Below are 20,282 nucleotides of genomic sequence, written 5' to 3'. Positions count from 1 at the left end.
TCTAGCTCTGATCACTTTGGCCAGTCAACAGATAACATCCCTGACAGTGGAATTGTATTGGGAGTCTCCACCCGGTTGGAGAAGAATATTTTTACATGGCTTGTAATCCGCTCAGTGGTGTGACCATGCTAGAAATGAGCAGGCCCAGAGTACCCCACTCGGCAGTGAAAGCACACTGCTGCTTTTGTCTGAAGGGTGAATAACCGGAACAAAGCAGTTAAAGGACCGCAGGGTTGAGTTTCCCTCATCCTAAAGTCCAGGACATTGGCATTGTGAGCACAAATTTATGCAGTGCACTGTTAGTTTGTGTGTGTGTGTGTGCGTGTGTGTGTGAGGGTTTCACCCACAACAATGGTCAGTTTTTTTTCTCTCAGAAATGAGGATTGAATATTTATATATCCCATTTGTTTTTCCTCCCTGTGACCATGCTATCAGAGGGTGTTTAAGTACCACTAATCTCTCCTGCAGAAAATCCATCTTAGCAAATGTTCTGGCATTATTGTTTTCTAAGATAACACAGAATACTTTCACTTTTACAGCACGTGCCGTTTATGTTAAGACTGTAATTTTTATAGTTCCTCATTGTTATAGCTTGAACAGTGCACACCTCTTTCTATCTGTCTGTATGTGCAAGGAGGCAAATGCTTGCAAAATCACTCTTCTTTAACTTCACATTAACTGTAAAAAAAGAGTTGCAGTACACAATTAAATTGCAGTAACTGCCAGGTTATGAAAAATGATAAATGCGAAAAATCCCAGTTGGGGGGGAAAGCCCCAGAATCCTGCCATGGTCAGATCACCCACAGTCCCCTAGAGGCCCCAAAATTGGTTTTGTTGCCAGACGCGTTAGAGCAAGATTGATCTGGGCAACACAAATGGCGCAGCCTAATTGTTTAACACAGACGCAACACATTAGCCCGCGGGATGACACAAGCAGGGCAAATCTATTTACCCGGTCAGGGAGAAGTCTCCCTATGCAACATGATCAATGGAGCCTCTGGTTCCAGTCAAGAGCTCGCCTGAACTCAATCCTTCCTTAAAAGCCTGGTTTCACTAGCACATGTGCAAGGCCTGCTGGTCAAAAAGGAAACTAATGGAATCATAATTGGGGCTCAGAAAAGAGACATTAATCATAACACTTAATTTCTTAAAAGGGGGCAGGTGGCAGTTCAAAGTCAGCGTTTCAGTTCAGCCGAGCAGGGTGGGTCCCCAACTGATGCAAGAGGTTTGCGCAATGTTGTGCATGCATTGTGATAACGTTTTGTGTGACTGTGGTAGTAACATCAAGGAATGTAAAATTGGAGTTGATGCTGACATAGTGTATGGGCATTAAAAGTAACAGCAGGTTTACACAGTCAGCTGCAATAAGCCAAAGTAAGCAAAACTGTGGGGAATCTTAACTGCTTAGCAATTACTGGAATCTGAATGGCTTAACCCATTTTGTGCATACCTGAAGAATGCGTAATTACAGTAATAAAGCAGGCATAGATTGCTTTTTGGGGAAATATGTACTCTTCACGTGGAATGAATACATAAATAACCAGTAAACAGTTTCAAAATTCCCTTTTATAGATTGAAGCAATGAAGCATTGTTTATCTTTTATTGCGACCACCACAGCTTTCAGGCTCTGCTTAAAGCATAATTGTGGATCACCGGGATCGGGATGTGTGTCTCAGTTTGGTATATTTTTTTCCAGTTCCAGACTGATTGATTGAATGCCCCTGGAGGTCTTGTGAAGGGAGAGATGCAGTGGGGCACAGGCCTCTAAATTATAAATCGGCTTCAGTCTCTTTTTCATTACCTCAAACCCCTGTTATTTTCCCAGTTGCACCTGTGTGCTTCCCCATGTGGGTCTCCAGACTGAGATAGTGAAGCTTATGTCAGAGGGCCAGGCCCGGGTGTGGACTGGATTACATGCCTTCCACACCCTCTCACAGATGCAAGCTCACACAGTTTGGTTTAATTTCTATAGTGTCACTGTCTGATTGTTGTCCGACCTGGGTAGGGGAAAAAATCTGTAGCCTCATGGACCCCACTCGAGGCAACTTTGGTATGTACATTCAGCATGACAATTGAGAGTATCATACATGAGCTGTAGCTGCCATACTTTTGATCAGGTTCAACAAGGAGTGACTGTCTGTATGTAGGACCAAACGTACTTCATTGAGGGCAAGGGGTGAAAAGATGGGGAGCAGGGAGTGTGGCGGGGAGGGTAGTAAAGTTTTACAAGGTGTTTAATTTCAGGTTGTTGAGGAAGTGAGGGGCAGGAAAGACCTTTGTAGGTGGCTGCAGGGCTTTGTCCCAGACTCTGTGCAGTGGGACAGTGGGCTTCGGAGGAATTGTCTCTTTGAACTACACACTTGCTCAACCCTAACTGTCCCTGTGCAAGCACACCTTTTGTCTTTTTTTGAAAGTCTTCTTTATGGCCTTCTCTCAAACTGTGAAAGAAGGACACACCCACACAAACATATATAAAATTAGAGATTGAGATTGAAAATGATCATTATATTAATATCTAACCTACCACCCTGTGCAGTGGTTTGTTCATGACTGGGACTTTTCACTTTTCTAGTTTTTGCTTTACTGAGGAGAAGCTTTGTCTTCTCTGATATACAAAACCGCCTGGAAATGGTGAGAGAGGATGTGACTCAAACCAGCCCTGACCATAGGAGCGTCAGGAATGGGAGGGGGCTGAGCAGTTCAGGAGGTGATTTGTGTATCCAAGCCAGTTGTTTAGCCTCAGTATTTGTCAGAAAGACACTTGCTTGGTGTTTAACTTTCTCAGCTCTTAAATACCTCTTTCAGTGGAAAAAAATGCAGGGTAGAAATCATAAAATTTGAAACAACATGACTTTGCATGTCTGGGCCTATTGGCCAGAGTGAAAGGCTAAAGAGCAGCAGAAAAGCAGAACGTTAATATCTCTCTTGCTGTGCCTGTCTGTCTTCCCCTTCCAGCTCCTTCCCCGGTCACTTCCATCCAGGCCAAGGACATCACTAGGCACACAGTGTCACTGGCCTGGCAGGAGCCAGAGAGGCCCAACGGTGTCATCCTGGAATATGAGGTCAAATACTATGAGAAGGTGAGGGGTCTGCTGGGAAATGTGGTTCTGAAGCAGGTTACTGCCCGTTCTTGTCCCTCATACACAGTAATATGTGGACGCAGTGCCAGTTAAAGGGACAAACTGAGTGGGAGGTATTTAGAAAAGCAGTATTTTCAGCGTGAACATGACTACATTTTTAAGAGGAAGAAGAAGAGGCTTTTTATTCGTAATTCCCTCTTTTCGTGTCTCTCCGGCTGGTTTTATGGCTACAGATCACATGTGTTCAAATTTCTTTCTTGTGAGCCTGGAATTTCCATAGATAAACAGAAGATCGTGTCAGTGAGAGTTTAACAGGGAAGGGGTGAAGAGATTTTGAATGTGCGCAGCAGAATTTATTTTGAATGGGTTGAACCCGTCACCTTCCTGAGAAAAACATGTGGGACACAAGGTTGTTGACACACATAAAGAATCAGTTTCCTCTTTGTCTCTCCTTTCCGGTCAGGACCAGAACGAGCGGAGCTATCGCATCATCAAAACGGCATCTAGGAACGCAGACATTAAAGGCCTGAACCCCCTTACCTCCTATGTCTTCCATGTGCGGGCCCGCACCGCGGCGGGGTACGGAGAATTCAGCGCCCCCTTTGAATTCATGACCAACTCTGGTGAGTACTACACTGAGGAGGTGGGCGCCCTGCACAGAGACCCTGGTCATTTACACTGTGTTGAAAGGGAGGCTCATGGCACAGGTGGATCCATTGAGATGTAAAAAGGCTAAAGTGCATGACAATAACGTGGCAAAAAACGCTTCTCTTTTAAAGGCTTCGATGGATCCCCTTTGTCTTTGATGGGCCTCTCTAAAACACATGGCTTTTATTGTCACTCATAAAACAGGATGTATAGAAAAGGCCAAATGGACAGGGTCGTAGTGGGAGGGGTAGAGGTGATGGTAGGTGTCTGCACTTAACTGTGTTCTCTGGCATGGAGATCAGTGGCTTTGATAGGGCCTTGTGCCTTATGCTTGGTGTTTGACTGATGACCTGTTGGGGGTGTGAGGGCAGTTGATGAGACCTAACCTGCGGTATCTGTGTGTGTGTGTGTGTGTGTGTGTGTGCGTGCGCGCATTTCAGTACCTTCTCCGATCATCGGGGACGGAGCGAACCCCACAGTGCTTCTGGTATCGGTGGTCGGGAGTGTGGTCCTGGTCATCATCCTCATCAGTGCCTTCGTCATCAGCAGGAGGTGAGGCTCACCCCCAATCAATGCCGTCCAATGGTACTCTATGGGCAGCACAGTCCATTATTTCCAAAGTAATCCCACACAGTATAAGATGTATCTACTGCCTGTGCAGTCATTCTCACTGTTTCTTCTCAAGCTGATTGTTCTTCTGTCTGTCCTTTTCTTCACGTTTTTAACCAGTCTCACTCTCGTTGCCCTTGCATGGTCTTGCTTCCACTTGTTTTTCCTCTCCTTCCCTGTCTGCCTGTCGGACACTCTCCTGCTCTAGCTCTCCCTCTCTTTCTCTGTCTCCATCTCCTTCTCCGTCTCTCCCACGGGGGCGGCCTCAGCCATGCTGTGTCTTGTGGCAGCTGTCAGCTCGTCGGCGGCTGGAGATTTTTTGACAGACTGCTCGCAGTCCTCGCTGATTAAATGTCTGGCGTGTCGGCCGCCGCTTCCCGTTGTGCTGGCCGGCCCCGGGGGGACCGCCTCTCCTTTCCCCGAACCCCCCGACGAACGAGGGAATACAGCACAGAGTGTAAAGCCCGCGTAGTGCTCTGCCTGCTTGCTGTCATCCTCATTACTCAGACATGCTCATTACAGCCATCTACATCGGAAAGGTGACACGCACAGGGCCGCTGAGAGCTGTTTCGCCCATCCTTTTCTTTTTTTTTTGCCTCCGGAGACAAACACAGGAAAACCGGTGGCCAAGGGAAACAGGAGAAATGCATTTACGAATTAGCAAATAAAATGTTTCACCAGAAATGTCTTAAGCGGATTGGGGAACAATGAAATGTGATTACACTGCGATGCGGGGCAAGCTGGAAACCGGCTGTCAGAAACTGATGGGCGCTGACTTTGAGCCCTGTCCACTCATGCCTGATGACTCTCATTATTCTCTGGACAAGATTGATAGCGCCACAACAGGGAGATACAATCAGCAGCCATTCTCTGTCTCTGTCACTCTAATCATACCTAGAAATCTCCCCTTTCCTCCCTGTCAGCCTTACACGACAGCACAAGGTGAACGTGCGCACCAGTGGTATGAGGATAATATGTACATCATGATCCGACATGTAAAACAAGGACATGCTGAGCTGATGTTCCAAGATGGGGCCACTCAAGCCAAGCTGTGTTGCCATAGTGTCACAGCCATATCATTTGTTTGGTAAATTCAGTCAGTGCCAGCTTCCATGCGATTTGCATTCGCTTTCATTTCACATCTTTTTCATAGAGCCGTTGCTGTGATATCCACTGGAGATATATATTTTTTATTTCAATCATCGTTATGATTAGTACTGCTGTATTTATTGTGCCTTGATAAAGGGGGTACTTGTAAAAAGACGCCATGAATTATGCAAGGGCAGTTTTTCCAAGGCTGTCTCCTTGAGGATGAGATAAATAAACAGGCTAATTAATAAGGTCTCTGTTGAAGCATTGGTTAAGGACTTCCTCTGTGTAAACCTTGAGTAGCTGGGAGGTGGGGCGTGTTGATTGAGTTTGAAAATCACAGTTTTTTGTTGCCACTGCTGAATTGTTTTTCACCTGTGCTGCAGCTGCAGTTTTGGGGGAGAACACACAATGGGTTTAAGGGGGATTACAAAGGAGACGACTGGCCACAAGCACCCTGAGAGCGTGCCTCTTAAATCCACTTGTTCTTAAAATAACTTGAGGAGCTCAAAACAACAGGGGCACTATGTCAGCCCTGCATCATAGAACACTCCCCCCCCCACCCCCTCCACCCTCTCAAGTCCTGCCAGGGTCCCCCTACTGATGTCTCTAAAAGGAGACATGGTTGGGTGGTTACATGTTGGGGGGGTGTATGTGTGTGTTGTTGGGGCAGGGATCTGTAGTCCAGCACACCTGCATCACTGTCTTACCTGTGGCAGCAACCCCACTCCCCCCCCCCCCCCCGCACATTCATTCATGCATAGATTCCATACTTCCATTAAATTCCAGTTCCACTAGCTTCTGCCTCCCTGTAATTATCACCAAGACTCCCAGCAGCAGTTCTGCATTCTTTAAACTCTTCCTAAGCTCCTGTGCCAGGTAAACTGTGGCCCCCCTGCGGAACTTTCAGCCCCACCCCACAACCATCCTCCCTCCAAACACAGCAGGTCCCTGAATGGGCTTTACTGTGCTCTGGGATCCCCCATTGTGATAGTTAATCAGGCTGAGCAGGGCTGCCTCGGGGCAGCCAAGGGGTCACCAGGTGACAGGAGGGAGAGACGAAGGGGCGGGGCCGAGCAGAGGGCAATAATTAAAAGGTACACAGCTCAGTACAATGAGGATGTTTGAGCAGCAATCCTGTTGTGCGTGTTACCATTTCGGGCCAAGCAGGTGGTCTTGGGATTTGTATTCATGGCCACTGTCTTTCCTTGTTTCTTTTTCTCAGACATTCCATTGTTTCCCTCCATCCTCCTGGGGGCAGGGGGATTTAAAGTTAAAAAAGGGGAAAGCAAACAATACCTGTGACCGCCTGTGCAGTCGTGTGCCCTCAAGAGGTGTTATTTCCAGTTTGCAGGGCTATCTATTAAAGAAGGAAAAACGGAGCAAAGATGAGGCTTTGCAGCAGGGCCGGCTATGTTTCTGTGGAGCTGTGTGACCCTTGTTACACAGCGCACGGGTATGACTGGCAGCCTTTGCCAGCCAGGCCGGGCTATAGTTGAATTGAGCTTTATTCCTGACTGCTGGCAGGGACACTCCATCCTCATTCTCGCTCTTAATCATTATCATCACTGTGTTTGCACTGCAGGAGGAGCAAATACAGCAAAGCCAAGCAGGACGCGGACGAGGAAAAACACTTGCACCAAGGTGAGACTTGACGCGGCCCTGCCAAAAACAACGATGGCGAAGCTGGCGGTGAAATAAATGAAGTGAGCTTAAGATGTTGAAGTTAAGAGGGGTTTGAGAGAGTGTGAAAGTGGGCAGAAGCCAACAGGACGCTGGAAATAGAAAGCAGATGTGGTGTGTTCATCAGGTTGTCCGACGCACGGGTTGATCCCCGTCCCACTCTCTGTGTCCACAGGTGTGAGGATTTATGTTGACCCTTTCACTTATGAGGACCCCAACCAGGCCGTCCGAGAATTTGCCAAAGAAATCGATGCCTCCTGTATCAAGATTGAAAAGGTTATTGGAATTGGTAAGGGTTGATTCCATGGTTTTCATGTAGTGCCTTGAAAATGTATTTTTTATTTTTTATTTAGAAGTGTAACTTCTTCAGTACAGCGTGTTAAGTATTTGTACTTCACCCTGATCCAGTACACAGAAGGAGCTGTGAATGCAGAGAAGTTAAAAGTCAAGCACTTAATCTTTGAAAATAATCATTAAAGCACATGACATGAAAAAGAAACAAAAGAGCAGGAGGAAAAAAAGCAACCAGAAATAGCGTCAAAAAAGATCAATATCCATTTTCTCTCTCTTCTCACTTTCCAGTGAATTGAATAGAGACGCAGTGTTGTGTAAGAGCAGATGAATAAATTGACAGCAGCTAATCTGAAAGCCTGGTATTCTTGGCAGGCGAGTTTGGGGAGGTTTGCAGTGGGCGTCTGAAGATGCCCGGTAAGCGGGAGATCTGCGTCGCCATCAAGACCCTCAAGGCCGGCTACACTGACAAGCAGAGGCGGGACTTCCTGAGTGAGGCCAGCATCATGGGCCAGTTCGATCACCCCAACATCATTCACCTGGAGGGAGTGGTGACTAAATGTAAGTTAAGAGGATAACTGCCCCCACTGCGGCGCAGTATTTCATTGGCTCCAAAAGTTTACGGTAGTGGGAAGGAATTTCCTCTTTCCACCTCAGGTGAAAATTACACAATGCAAGTCTTTTATATAAGGAGCTAAAACATTCACTTATTATGGGTCTTAAATCTTCTGATTTAAAGGTATCTGTAAATCCAGAGTTATTCTATTCTGGTTAGGTGTTGCCAAGGCAGTAAGGGACTGTCTTCTAATTCCAGTTTGTGTTCAGCTAGCGTTATGGAACCAGACTTGTACCCCAGTGTCACAAGCACTGCTACCCAGAGACACTCAGCTCAGCATCCCAACACCCAGCATGGGAATTCCCCTCCTGGGAACATGACAGATGGAAAAGGTCTCTGCATGAGCTAATGTGTCGCAAAAAATTGTTTCGTTGTGAAAGGGTCATTAATCATGGTGTCAGCTCTAAATGTATTTAGGGTCTGGAGTGATATACTATCTGCAGGGCAGGTTGCCCTTGATTTTTTTTTTTTTTTTTTGCTTCTGTTTTTTGTTCTTTTTGTTCCGCTGAAATGAATACCCGATGTGCACGTGAACGTGCGTCAGTGAGCCGCAGGGCGTGTGCGTGCACGCACGAGTGTCAGAAGCCTGAGAGGGGCGGGGCACGGGGCCTACGGATGGATAGACTGGTGCAATGTATCGTGACAAACACCCAACTTTATCTGCCTTCCTCCTGGAGAGATAAGCTTGAGCCTTGTCATTCAGTCGCCACCTGGGCCAAGCGACCGGCTTTGGAGCCGCACAGTCCTGATGGCTTATCAGCATTCAGGCTTCTCAACAGCAGAAGAAAGAGGGAAAGAGGAGAAGAATGTGGCGTATGAGACAGGAACCTGAAAGGATGTCTGTGTGCGAGGGGGGCCGTTTGGTAGGGCCGTCGGCGCACGCATGTGGCCCGGCCCTCGCTAGCACTCGCTCTGGTCTGCTGCATTAAGATTAAGTTAGCAGCTTATCCTGGTTGAAATAATGAGTTGTTGGAGATAATGCCAACATATGTGTGAAAGACGCAGAGAAAATGGAGGAAGTGGTGGGGGGGGGGGGGGACGGGGGGAGAGAAAGAGAAAAGGCACTGTAGAGATGTTTCATTTGGATCCAGTCACAGTGCAGTTGTGTCCTTCTTTCCCCTCTCTGTCTTAAAAGAGAAGAGTTCATTCTTTAAGTTTTTCATCAATCAGACCTTCACGCTTGAGTGTGTCGGTGGAATCTATTAAGAATCCATTATTTTAATTGCAGATTTCTCACGGCGCATTTTAAAAGGGGGCCTTACTTGCCCTCCACTTTGGCTTCATTTCCAGCAGGGCCAATTAAACATTTTTAATTATTAATAATGTTTAACACACATTAAACAGATAAACAAAACAACGCTCCGAGCGAGAGCGAGCGACACTGCCGTTTTTTTTTTTTTTTTAAAGTCCCAAAGAAATCATTGAAGCCCGACACCCGTTAGTGCTGTCCCGGGCTCGGAGGTGATAAATGGGAGCCGTCATTTGCATAATGTAGCTGCTGGCAAATTAAAATGATCATTTCAATTTCCAGTGCGGGTGAGCTGACCTATTGTGTGCCATTGTATGATTCTCAGCAGGCTTCCTCCTTTAGAACAGGCTGGGGCACTGTTGCCTTAGCGCTGCTCTGCCTTAGCGGAGGCTGGCAGGTAATTGGGCGTTCTGCACCTGTGCCCCTGTGCAGGGTAGACGGGGGCTATGGATATATTCAGCAAACAAAAAAAAAATATGCTAATAGGATGGAGAGTAAGATGGAGGTGCAGAGGGGTCAGGTGTTTTAGAGACTTGATTTGGGACTCGAGTTCAGGACCATTGAAGGAAATGCATGCAAAGGCCATTGACAAATTTAAAGTCGACTGCTGTGAATTGATCTTTAAGTTATGTAATGTATTTCAAGCAAACCAAGCGTATGCTGTGCTCAGAGTTTCATTTTGACAAAAGGTCCACTTAATGGTCAGTGATGTCTGGTAAAACAATTTCAACGACAGATTTTAAAGACCACATTTCCACGCAATTGTGATGGCATGTTTCACATGTACATTCTTAAAAGACACATTACGAAATCATTTAGATTTATATAGTGATTTATTTATGTGTTTATACGTTATTTTTAACAAACATTGGATTAATATTTCTTTATGTTTGGAGCTTTTCATTGCTGTTGTACTGCTGTCTCACACACTGCAGTAAGCCAGATTTTTGTCTGGTTGTGAAAGTGAGTCTGAAACTCCATCCGGTTCTCAGCGAGCCCACGCTCGCTTTGGGAGGGAGCAGATACCCGCCCGCGTGAGCCGAGACACAAATCACCAGAGCCCCCCGTGGGGAGTCTAACCGCTCAAATGAAGCCGGCTCCCTAGAGCGGCGGAGAGCCGGGGAAAGGGTTAATGCGGCAGATGGAGTGCCGCTCCGTCCCCTAAATAATTCACGGGGACGCAGGCGCACGTTTGGCAGCTTTAATGAAATCACGGTGAACAAGACTGATGTGGTGGCGAAACGCCTCCGCGGGCCGCGCCGTATTCCTGTCCACTGTCATTACATTACACACCGCTGCTGCTCCCCGCCCCCTGGTAACGGCCCTACCCCCCCTCTGCCGCAGGTAAACCCGTGATGATCATAACAGAGTACATGGAGAACGGATCGCTGGACGCATTTCTGAGGGTAAGTCATGTGTCGTCGTGGCGATGGGCTTGGTCTTCCCCACCGGCCGGACTTGCGTGCGCAACAGCGTTATCACATGTGGATCACGGCTAAATACCAGAACAGTGATGGCATCGTTGCCGCTATCATCATGGTCATCGTTTCGGTTGTTATGGTAATTGTGGTCATTTGTACAGTGCAGTATTTATGATAATTATCATCATCATCATCGTCATCATCATTATCATTATCATCCCTGTATTGTAACCTAATAGAGTAATGAATACTTTGTGGTCACGGCACTGGATCTGAGAGTCATAGGTTCAAACATCCAGTGGGATTCTGCTGTTGGGCCCTGGGGCAAAGCACTTAATGTGAATTGCTCCAATAAAATGAAATTGCTGTGTAAATTGGGTGTGGAATGTGTAAGATGTGAAAATATAAAAGTGTGCATTGTAAATCACTGGGGATAAGGCTATCTGCCAATAAAATAAGTAATGTCCCTCAATGTCATGAAGCTGGTTATTGACTGGTTTGACTTCTGAAGACAGTGTTGGAATTAAAGTGGCAGTGGTAAACTGTGGTAGCAATAGCTTTCTTACCATGCTTATTATGGTCATTACAAACACCACACTCTCACAAGAATGGCAGGGTGTTTAAGCAACTAGATTTCAGACTGGAAGAGTACAGCTTCAAATCCTTACCAGGACGCTACTGCTGTACTAAGCAATGTGCTTGATCCAGATATTGCTGTTTACAGTTATGAAAGAAAAATAGTCCAGATAGTCCATCCAAATAGTATTACAAATTGAAGATGTATCAGTGGCCCTGGATAAGCAAATTGCCTCTGCCAAGTGAATAAGTAACGCCATGCCCGCTCCTTCATGTGTAATGCAGAAGAATGATGGGCGCTTCACGGTGATCCAGCTGGTGGGCATTCTGCGTGGCATCGCCTCGGGCATGAAGTACCTGTCGGACATGAGCTACGTGCACCGCGACCTGGCCGCCCGCAACATCCTGGTCAACAGCAACTTAGTGTGCAAGGTGTCCGATTTCGGGATGTCACGTGTGCTGGAGGATGACCCTGAGGCAGCCTACACCACACGGGTAAGGCCGAGACACTGTGCAGATGCATAGTTTGTGTTGATTTACATTTGATAAAAGTGTTTTTATTTTAAGAAATAGGATTATTAACATAAAATGTGTTAGGAAGTAATCTGTGGCAGTTATGGATCATGCTCTGAATAGAACTTGTTGGGGGGGGGGGGGGGGGGTGTATGGTCAATGCTTGGATGAGACAGAGGGCCACTTCATGACTGTTTGTGTGTGTGTGTGTATGTGTCTGTGTGTGTGTGTGCTGTATTTTTGTAAAAGGAAATAATGGGAACATATCGATCACAGGGTGGGAAGATTCCCATCAGATGGACTGCCCCAGAGGCCATCGCCTACAGGAAGTTCACTTCTGCCTCTGACGTCTGGAGCTACGGTATCGTTATGTGGGAAGTGATGTCATACGGGGAGCGACCATACTGGGACATGAGTAACCAGGATGTGAGTGAATTTTTTTTTTTTGCATTTTAGAACACAGTAGAAGCTAAATATGCAGTGCAATAACAAAACAACAAAATGAACCTGAAAATGATGTCCTGTGATTAAAATGTAAGTGTAAATTGTAACTGTAACTATCTGAGTGTGAAAAAATCTCACTGCGCATTGATGCAGGATCTGTGAGCGAATATGGAGATTGTCTCACAGCTATGTGCCTGAACCTCAACTCTAACCCCTCATCTTTGCCCCACCCGACACATAGGTGATCAAGGCCATTGAGGAGGGTTACCGGCTGCCCCCGCCCATGGACTGCCCCGTGGCTCTGCACCAGCTCATGCTGGACTGCTGGCAGAAGGAGCGCAGCGATCGGCCCAAGTTCGGACAGATCGTCAACATGCTGGACAAGCTGATCCGAAATCCCAACAGCCTGAAGAGGACAGGAGGAGAGACCACAAGGTGGGCACACCCTCTCTTGCACACCTGCACACAGTTGGGGATTGCAAGGAGGTGGCTTGAGCCTTTGATTGACTATGTATTTTTTGATGGACTTTGTTTGATATCCCTTCTCTTTTCTCCCTTCTCTTTCTGTACCATACTCTCCAGTTCACATTTTTGTATCAAACACACAGTATAATTTTTACTGTTAATTAAAACGCCCTTTCATTGCCAGCGTTATTCCTATATTAACCGAAGGGGTGAGGGATTAAAATTGTTCTTTCCTGGGACTGGTTCAAAAACATGTTAAAAACATGACCTTTGAACCTGGGCGCCATTACTTACCTGTTTAAAGCAGTACACGTTCTAGACGATCCACTTACGTTTATTGCATTCTAAAGGGGCAGCGGCATTCATCTATCCCTGTTTAATGGCCAGACGGCACTTAATGGAATGGAGAGAGAGGAAGTCCTCGCTGACTAATTACGAGCACAGGTTAACATAAACAGCAGGGGAGGGGAGGGTCGCGAGGTGTCCTCGGGGCATTCGCTGTACTACGAGACGATTTACATGACTCACAGGGCCCCCAGTAAGGCTGTTCACACCCCGACCGTGGAAGGCTTCCCCGCGGCCAAAGACCTCCCTCCCCAAAGTGCTGTTTAAAAACAGGGCTGCCGGCTAAATCAATCTGCGGCGGCCTGTTGAATTATGGAGGAGGAAGTGGAGGAGTGGGGGGCCACAGTGAGCATGCCCAGTGTCCCTGCTAGAGCTGCACGGGGCACAGTAAATATTTAATGGCAGACAGTGGTGAAGCACTGTAAAACTATGGGGGCTCTCCCACCCCCACCCCTCCCCTTCCATGGTGCATCCCGTATCATACAAGCTCTGTGTGCTGTAAATCTATGGAGCAGCTCCATGTCATCTCCCCTCCCAGTGTCCATTGTGAGACACAAACCCAGCCCAACAGAGGAATACACAATGACTCACATAGATGTAAATGGACTTATTTGCATATATGTATATGCATGTGTGTGAGCGCATTGTCAGTTTCAGTCCAATTACACCAGCCAAACGTATATATATATATATATATATATATATCTATATATATATATATTTTTTTTAATTCACTTCAAATTGAAGTGTGACAGAGAAAGAACAGTTACTGCAATTAATTAAACATTTTAAGCTGGGAATACCAGCTGTTGTACAAAATGCCAAACCCCATTAATATTTTCTATTTAAACAAGGCTTAACTGTGTCAGGACAGAGAAGAAGCAATATTTGACTTGGCTTCTACTGATGAAGATACAATGAATCAAAGGAATCAAAGCTGCCTGCTGAGTCTGTCACATCTACCATACCCTCATATCATCTCTCATGCCTCTATGTGTGGAGATTGTATTATATTGGGCTGAAACTGTATCTAGGATTAGAACCTCCAGTTCCCATTGGCCTCAGGGCTCTCTGGCGCTCACTCCACCTCAGGTCGTAATTTAATTGATGTTGTTAGTTGGCTGAGAAGTCAAGTCAGTTTTTTTTCCAGGTCTTAATCAGTCAAACTGAAATATGAAACCAACAGAGAGCTATGCCCAGGCCTGACAGTGTAGAATTGGAATGATATGTAACCCTCTTCCCCTTTTCCCTTATTCCCCTCAGGCCCAACACCACCCTTTTGGACCCCAGCAGCCCGGAGTTCTCCGCTCTGGGCTCGGTGGGTGACTGGCTGCAGGCCATCAAGATGGAGAGGTACAAGGACAACTTCACCGCTGCTGGTTACAACACCCTGGAGGCCGTGGTGCAGATGACGGAGGAGTGAGTACACTCTTGTACTGTCCTAACTGGGGGCGAGGTTATAGCGTGGCTTTTCATGAGCTGATTATTCATTTTGTTGAATTATGACATTGATGATGATTGTAGCTTCATTTATTTAGGGCTTTATATACAGCTGTCAGTTTTTTTTTTACACACATATAACTATTATATTATATTATATTATATTATATTATATTGTATTATATTATATTATATTATATTATGTGCATGACATATGATAATATGTATACACATAGACATTAATTTTTACTGTTTGTTTTGTTTCTCTTGTCAACAGTGATATGGCCAGAATTGGAATCACTTCAGCCGCACACCAGAACAAGATCCTAACTAGCATCCAGGGAATGCTGTCCCAAATGCAGCAGATACAAGGAAGAATGGTTCCCGTCTGAGCCAAGACATAAACAAATTCATAACTTCTTTTTATTTTAAGGAAAGACAAATTAAATAATAAAATAGTTTACCTCATCCATGCACTTTAAATTGAATAAAAAAGAAAAGAAGAGAAGACAAAAGCAGAAAAAAACGGCACTTTTATAAAGCTTCATCCCTGCCCTTTGACAACCGGATATTGTTCATCAGTGGTGTTGTGGTGGACTCAAAACAGTTCCATAGAGGCCAAACTGTTGTGCCTTCTGCATTACAGTGAAACTGGGAAGGGATTTCTCCTTCTTGACAAATTTGTTTCTGGATTTTTTTCCCTGGGAATATCCATGGACTTTTTTTTGTATTTGTGTGCCAGTGTATGATTTTTTTTTTGTAATTTGCTGCCGTATTATTCATCCTGGACTGGGTCAGTCCACCATCGCTGATAAGACTGTGCTGTCCAGCCTTTGTAAACGCAGTGGGGGGCTGTTTTGGTTTGTTGCTCTGTTGTTTTGCTGGAACGAAGAATTTTTTTTTTCCTCAGGACATTTCAGGAAAGTCTTTGATCACAAACAGTGCATTCTTACCCCCCCCCCCCCCTCCCAACCCCACCACTGCCCTTTGAATCGGAACAGATGTCTCCGTTCTAGAATTTGTGGACCTGAATTCCAAGGCTCGGCGTTCTACTTCAATTTGGCTGGACATCCTTGTGGACAAAGTTAGGCCTCATCCCTTTTCCTGGACCTGATACTGAGAAAATAGACTGGGATTCGTTTTTGTTTCTCTCTTCAAAATGACCTGAGCAGAACCTGTCTGCAGGTACTGAGGATATCCAGCTGGTTGGAAAAAAAAGAAAAAAATAAATAAATAGCTGAAAAGGCATGCCTTATTACTGGAAACCCCATCCATTTTGAATTAAGGTAAGCAGTACTGTATGACATTCCTGTTATATTTTTTGTGAAGGAAAATATTGCTCAGTCACATTATATACCACAGTTGTTTGTCATTTCATTGAATTGAGGTTGAAGGGAGGTGAACAAAGTGCTTTAGGTTTTCAGTATAATTTATTTATGATATTCTAAAATTAATTTTAGTGTTGTTGGAGAAGTAATCAAATGGAAAACATGGCCAAAAAGCTTTTGCTTGTATATATTCCTTTCATGGACTATAGCAATATTGAGTGTAATACACTATGCCTCTTAAAGTGGTCATTACTCTGTTTGGTTTTGTCTAAACAGTTAACCCTTGGAACAATTGAAATGGCGGAGGCTTTGTTTTTAAAAGTCATACTTAAGTTTCTTTAAAACTGCTCAGGCCCTTAACTGATGAATTATTTCACATTAGTGCTGCTATCCATGTGTGAGTGACCCTTTGGCTTTTATTGAAAAACAGATGACATAAGCTGCCCTACTGTGTAACTGACATATATGGCACAGAGGAACGAAAATGGCTGACATAAACTTTTGTGCTTGTACTTAAGCACAAATGTAGTCTGTTTAAATGCATGTGTGTGTGTGTGTGTGTGCACGCACGTGTGTTTGTCTTCCTGTTAGTGGACTACAGCTATAGAGAGCTTAGTGAAATAGAGGACTTTGCAGAGCTTAGAGTAGAGTCTGCAGAGATTCAGAGCACAGACACATATAAGCTTCAGAGATCCGTTAATGCACTGACATCTGAGATGGTGCCAAAAATGTTTGACGGAATTTGAGGAGGGCCGATCAATTGAACGAATGTTATGATGGAAGTTAAGCAATTACATCAAGCATCTCCAGTATTACTTACACTTCCCTATTCATACTTAATGCTCTTTTGCCAGTCTTTTTAAAAAACAGGGTTTTTTTTTGTGCTTTTGTTTTTAATTGATTTGAATGCACTTTATTATTCAGCATGTTATTTTTAGTGTTTATCCCTTGCTAAGGAATCCTCATGCCTTGCTTCAAAGAAGACTGAATCTGCATAATGTAACGAACTGACTACCACCTTAACAGAGCCTGATCAATATATAATGACCAGTCAGTCAGCTAGCAGTGAGAAGGTGTGTTAATGGAAGAGATTAATCAAATGCAGGCTATGAAAGTCACACTGACTCAGCAGCTGGTGAAGGGAGTGCAGCTGGGAGACCACTTCTCAAAAAGTGTCCTCTGAAGCCTCTCCTTTCCATTGTGGGGAAAGGAGTGCAGGTGTTGCCCCTGCTCTGACTGTCCTTCTCTGATCCTTTCCCTTTTCTGTTCTCCTCCTGTCTCCCCTCTCCAGTGTCTGAAACAGCTGCCGCAGTCTATCAGCATCACAGCGCTCTTTTCCCAGGCGGGAGGGGAAGAAAACAAAAACCGCGTCACTCTACGGCAGAGCGAAGAGCATTTCCACTCCATTTGGAGTCTCCTGCAGTGCCCCCTCTGCTCCTAGGATGAGAAAACTCACTCCCAGAATTCCCAGTAGGCCTCAAGTCCATGCAGAAAGACAAAAAAAGGAGAGCTTAACCTCAATCACCCGTTTATTGAAAAAAAAAAAATTGAATGACACTAAAAAACATTGGAGGAATGTATTATAAAAGATGTGGCTCCTGCAGATGACTGATTTTTTTATTTTGATTTTTTTTTTTTTTTTACAAGTTTTTGTTTGCATGTCACAGCTGTGCATTGTGTGTGACAGAATGTCTTCAAAGTGCTACCAGTAAATTTAGTCCTGTCCGCTTTTGTCTTTGTGGAGGAAGACAGTTTTTCTTTTTTTTTTTAAAAAAAAGAGGAGGAGCCTGGATTGCTGTTTGTCTGTCGAAAAACAGCATGAGGCACTTTGCTTTTGATCCGTCAGTACATTGTTGATTGGTTTCAGAAGACTTGAATACTGCATTAAAGGAGTGAATGAAACATGTAGAATATGTGCTGAAGGATGCGCTTGCCTCATAGTCACTGTACAGAGAGGGATCCGGGGGCGGTGTTTGCTCTGGCCTTGCCCCCAACGAAGGGATGGAACACCTTGCCGTTCCCCCCCAACCACCTGCATGGAGATGAGTGTCCTGAAAACTGATTGAGAAAGGGGAGAGCCTGAGCCCCACCACCTACTAAAGACTCTTTGTGCTTCGGCAGGACTCTGACAGACAAACAGACAGAGCGACAGGCGCTCTCTTGGTGGGAGGCTACCATGGTTCAGGGGTCCCTGTATCAGAGGGACAGTTGAAAGGATGACACCTATGTACTTAAAAAACTTACTGCAGGAATGGTTTTAAAAGGGAAAAATATTGGACACCATTGTTGTTTTTTTTTTTCTTTTTCACCATTTTCTAATATGCACCAAATGTCAGTCAGACCTGTTCACATGGTCTATTTTATTGTTCAGTTTTTTTGTATTATATGTGATGTTCACACATTTCAAATGTCTCTGCCCTCAAAGCCAACTCAATATTCTTTTTCTTTATTTTTTATTTGTTTTATCCTTCAAGGACCTGTTTGGAATATGCAAGGACTGTGGGGGGTAGGAGAGTCAAATAGAATGTACTGTACAATGCATTTTAATTTAGTTTATAATGAAAAAAAAAACCTAACAAAACTATTTTTGTTGTATGCATTCAGATGGCATATGATCTAGTCATATAGATTAACTTTTTTGTTGTTTTTTGTTTGTTTTGTTTATTTGTTTTGCCATTTTGATGAAATTAGGTACATGTAACTTATGTCATTTATTTATGGTCTTTTATATCTAGTTTGTAAATTGTAAAATAATAGCAAAATGAAGAAAATGGAGGAGTGCTGAGGTGCATTCTTATTAAAGTAGAAACTGTATGAAACCTGCTGTCAGCTCAGCATCGTATGGTTGGATAAATATTGCAAACACCTTAATCACACATGACACACTCACAAAATAATATTTTACAAAGCGTGCATAGCAAGAGCAAAAAGCTACAAGAAAGGGATCTATGGAGGGCCATCAAGATTTCAGGCAATCATTAAAAATATATCCAATAAATATTGTATTTCAATTTCAAAAAAAAGAATTAAATTGAGCAAATGAGTATATATACATGAAATATGAAATATATATATAATGCAAAATAATATAGAAAATGATACAAAAATACAGAAATGAATATTGAAATAATAATAAATAATGAAATAAATATAAATAGCTTCACTCTGGTACCATGATCCCTTGATACAGCCCAATGGTCCAATGAGTACAAGGTTGGCGAAAATTCAGTTGAACTAGAACAGTGACACATTGGGAATACACAGAGGACTTGTTGGTGAGTTGTATTATTGCAAAGAGTTCAACATTTTCATTTTTACATACATTTCCACGTTTATTATTTTATCTCAATATACAGTATATTGATATAATCCAACAAGTATAATACAATGTACAGTATATACACACAGTATTCTGTTTTCTGAAAACTATGGTATTGTGGTGTCTTTATCTCCCCTTGCTAAGCAATGGGAGGTGCCTACTCTTGCTATTCCAGTGAGCCTGTGGCAGGGAGGTTCACTAGTGCTTATGGTGTGAAGTCTACCATAAGTCTATCTTAATCATTTATTTCAACCCCTGCTACTACCTACTTTTAGAGAGCAGATTTGAGTGTTCTGGAAACCAGCTGTAACCACAGTTAGTTGGCTCTCAGGTGGATGCCCGTATAGTTATTTTTTTGTCCTGTATCCTCATTCATTATAGACACAGTACATGTGTTTCTATTGACAACATCACTATCCACTCGCTGGCGCATTCCTTCAGCCTCCTGCAGTGATCCCTTCCTGTATCCCTTTGTGTGGCCTGTATCAGTTCTGCATCTCTCTCATTTACTGGTTTTCCTGTTCCGATCTCCAAATGGAGCGATGCCTTTGCGCGTCCACCACAGCTCCGCGTGTCTGGAGCTGCGAACGCCGGGTTTACATCTGCGCCGCACTCAGACCAAACATGGCTGGTTCTTATTTATGTCGATTTTCAGCGTGGAGTGTAAACACACTTAATGGTGTTTGAAGCAGCGTTCCCCGGGCACGCCTCCGGAGCTAGGATCATTTTCGATGTGAAAAGGCACCCCTCTCGCCCCCCCCCATCCTCCATCCTTTAACCTCCCTCTGGTCTGATCTGCCGTTTCTGTAAACTCTGGCGTTGATTGTCAGTAAACGCTGCCTGGCGAAGAGAGCCAACATGCAAAAAAGAAAAAAAAACTCCACAATCAAGCGGCATTATATTTCTGCAGCGGCGCGCGGCCACAGAGCTGTAGCTCTGTCTCTCAGGCAGGGTCTGCTTTCCGTCAAGTTTCCGTCCGTCGTGAATGGGCCGCTTTCGGGGCTTAATGTGGCTGCTTTGGCACGGCATGCACGTTTAATCAGCAAACATCTGCTTCCCGCAGCCATTCCAGCAGTGATAAAATGTTGATTGTCCAAGTCTTTGATAGAAAAAAAAAAAAATTGCAATTTTAGAATTATGGTAAATGCTGCTTTGCGCCAAGCAG

The 20,282-nt window shown here is 44.5% G+C and overlaps 1 protein-coding gene across 2 annotated transcripts in view; it reads left to right on the top strand.

Annotated features, from left to right (window-relative positions):
* Nucleotides 1-18,401, top strand: part of epha4l (eph receptor A4, like) — a 48,126-nt gene extending 29,725 nt beyond the window's left edge. Inside the window, exons 6-18 of one of the 2 annotated variants that reach the window (XM_036537377.1) lie at nt 2,957-3,081; nt 3,545-3,704; nt 4,170-4,281; nt 7,013-7,071; nt 7,286-7,399; nt 7,777-7,962; nt 10,611-10,672; nt 11,549-11,758; nt 12,053-12,202; nt 12,462-12,655; nt 14,294-14,449; nt 14,748-15,756; nt 17,090-18,401. In XM_036537377.1, coding sequence (XP_036393270.1) covers nt 2,957-3,081; nt 3,545-3,704; nt 4,170-4,281; nt 7,013-7,071; nt 7,286-7,399; nt 7,777-7,962; nt 10,611-10,672; nt 11,549-11,758; nt 12,053-12,202; nt 12,462-12,655; nt 14,294-14,449; nt 14,748-14,862 — 1,643 coding nt within the window. In that variant the 3' untranslated portion in view covers nt 14,863-15,756; nt 17,090-18,401. Of the gene's footprint in view, nt 1-2,956; nt 3,082-3,544; nt 3,705-4,169; nt 4,282-7,012; nt 7,072-7,285; nt 7,400-7,776; nt 7,963-10,610; nt 10,673-11,548; nt 11,759-12,052; nt 12,203-12,461; nt 12,656-14,293; nt 14,454-14,747; nt 15,757-17,089 lie in introns of those variants that run through there. The other variant, XM_036537378.1, reaches the window with a different exon arrangement.
* The last annotated feature ends 1,881 nt before the right edge of the window (nt 18,402-20,282 follow it).

Source organism: Megalops cyprinoides, chromosome 9, assembly GCF_013368585.1.
Source record: "Megalops cyprinoides isolate fMegCyp1 chromosome 9, fMegCyp1.pri, whole genome shotgun sequence".
Taxonomy (NCBI): domain Eukaryota; kingdom Metazoa; phylum Chordata; class Actinopteri; order Elopiformes; family Megalopidae; genus Megalops; species Megalops cyprinoides.
This window is presented reverse-complemented; position numbering and strand designations above follow the sequence as displayed.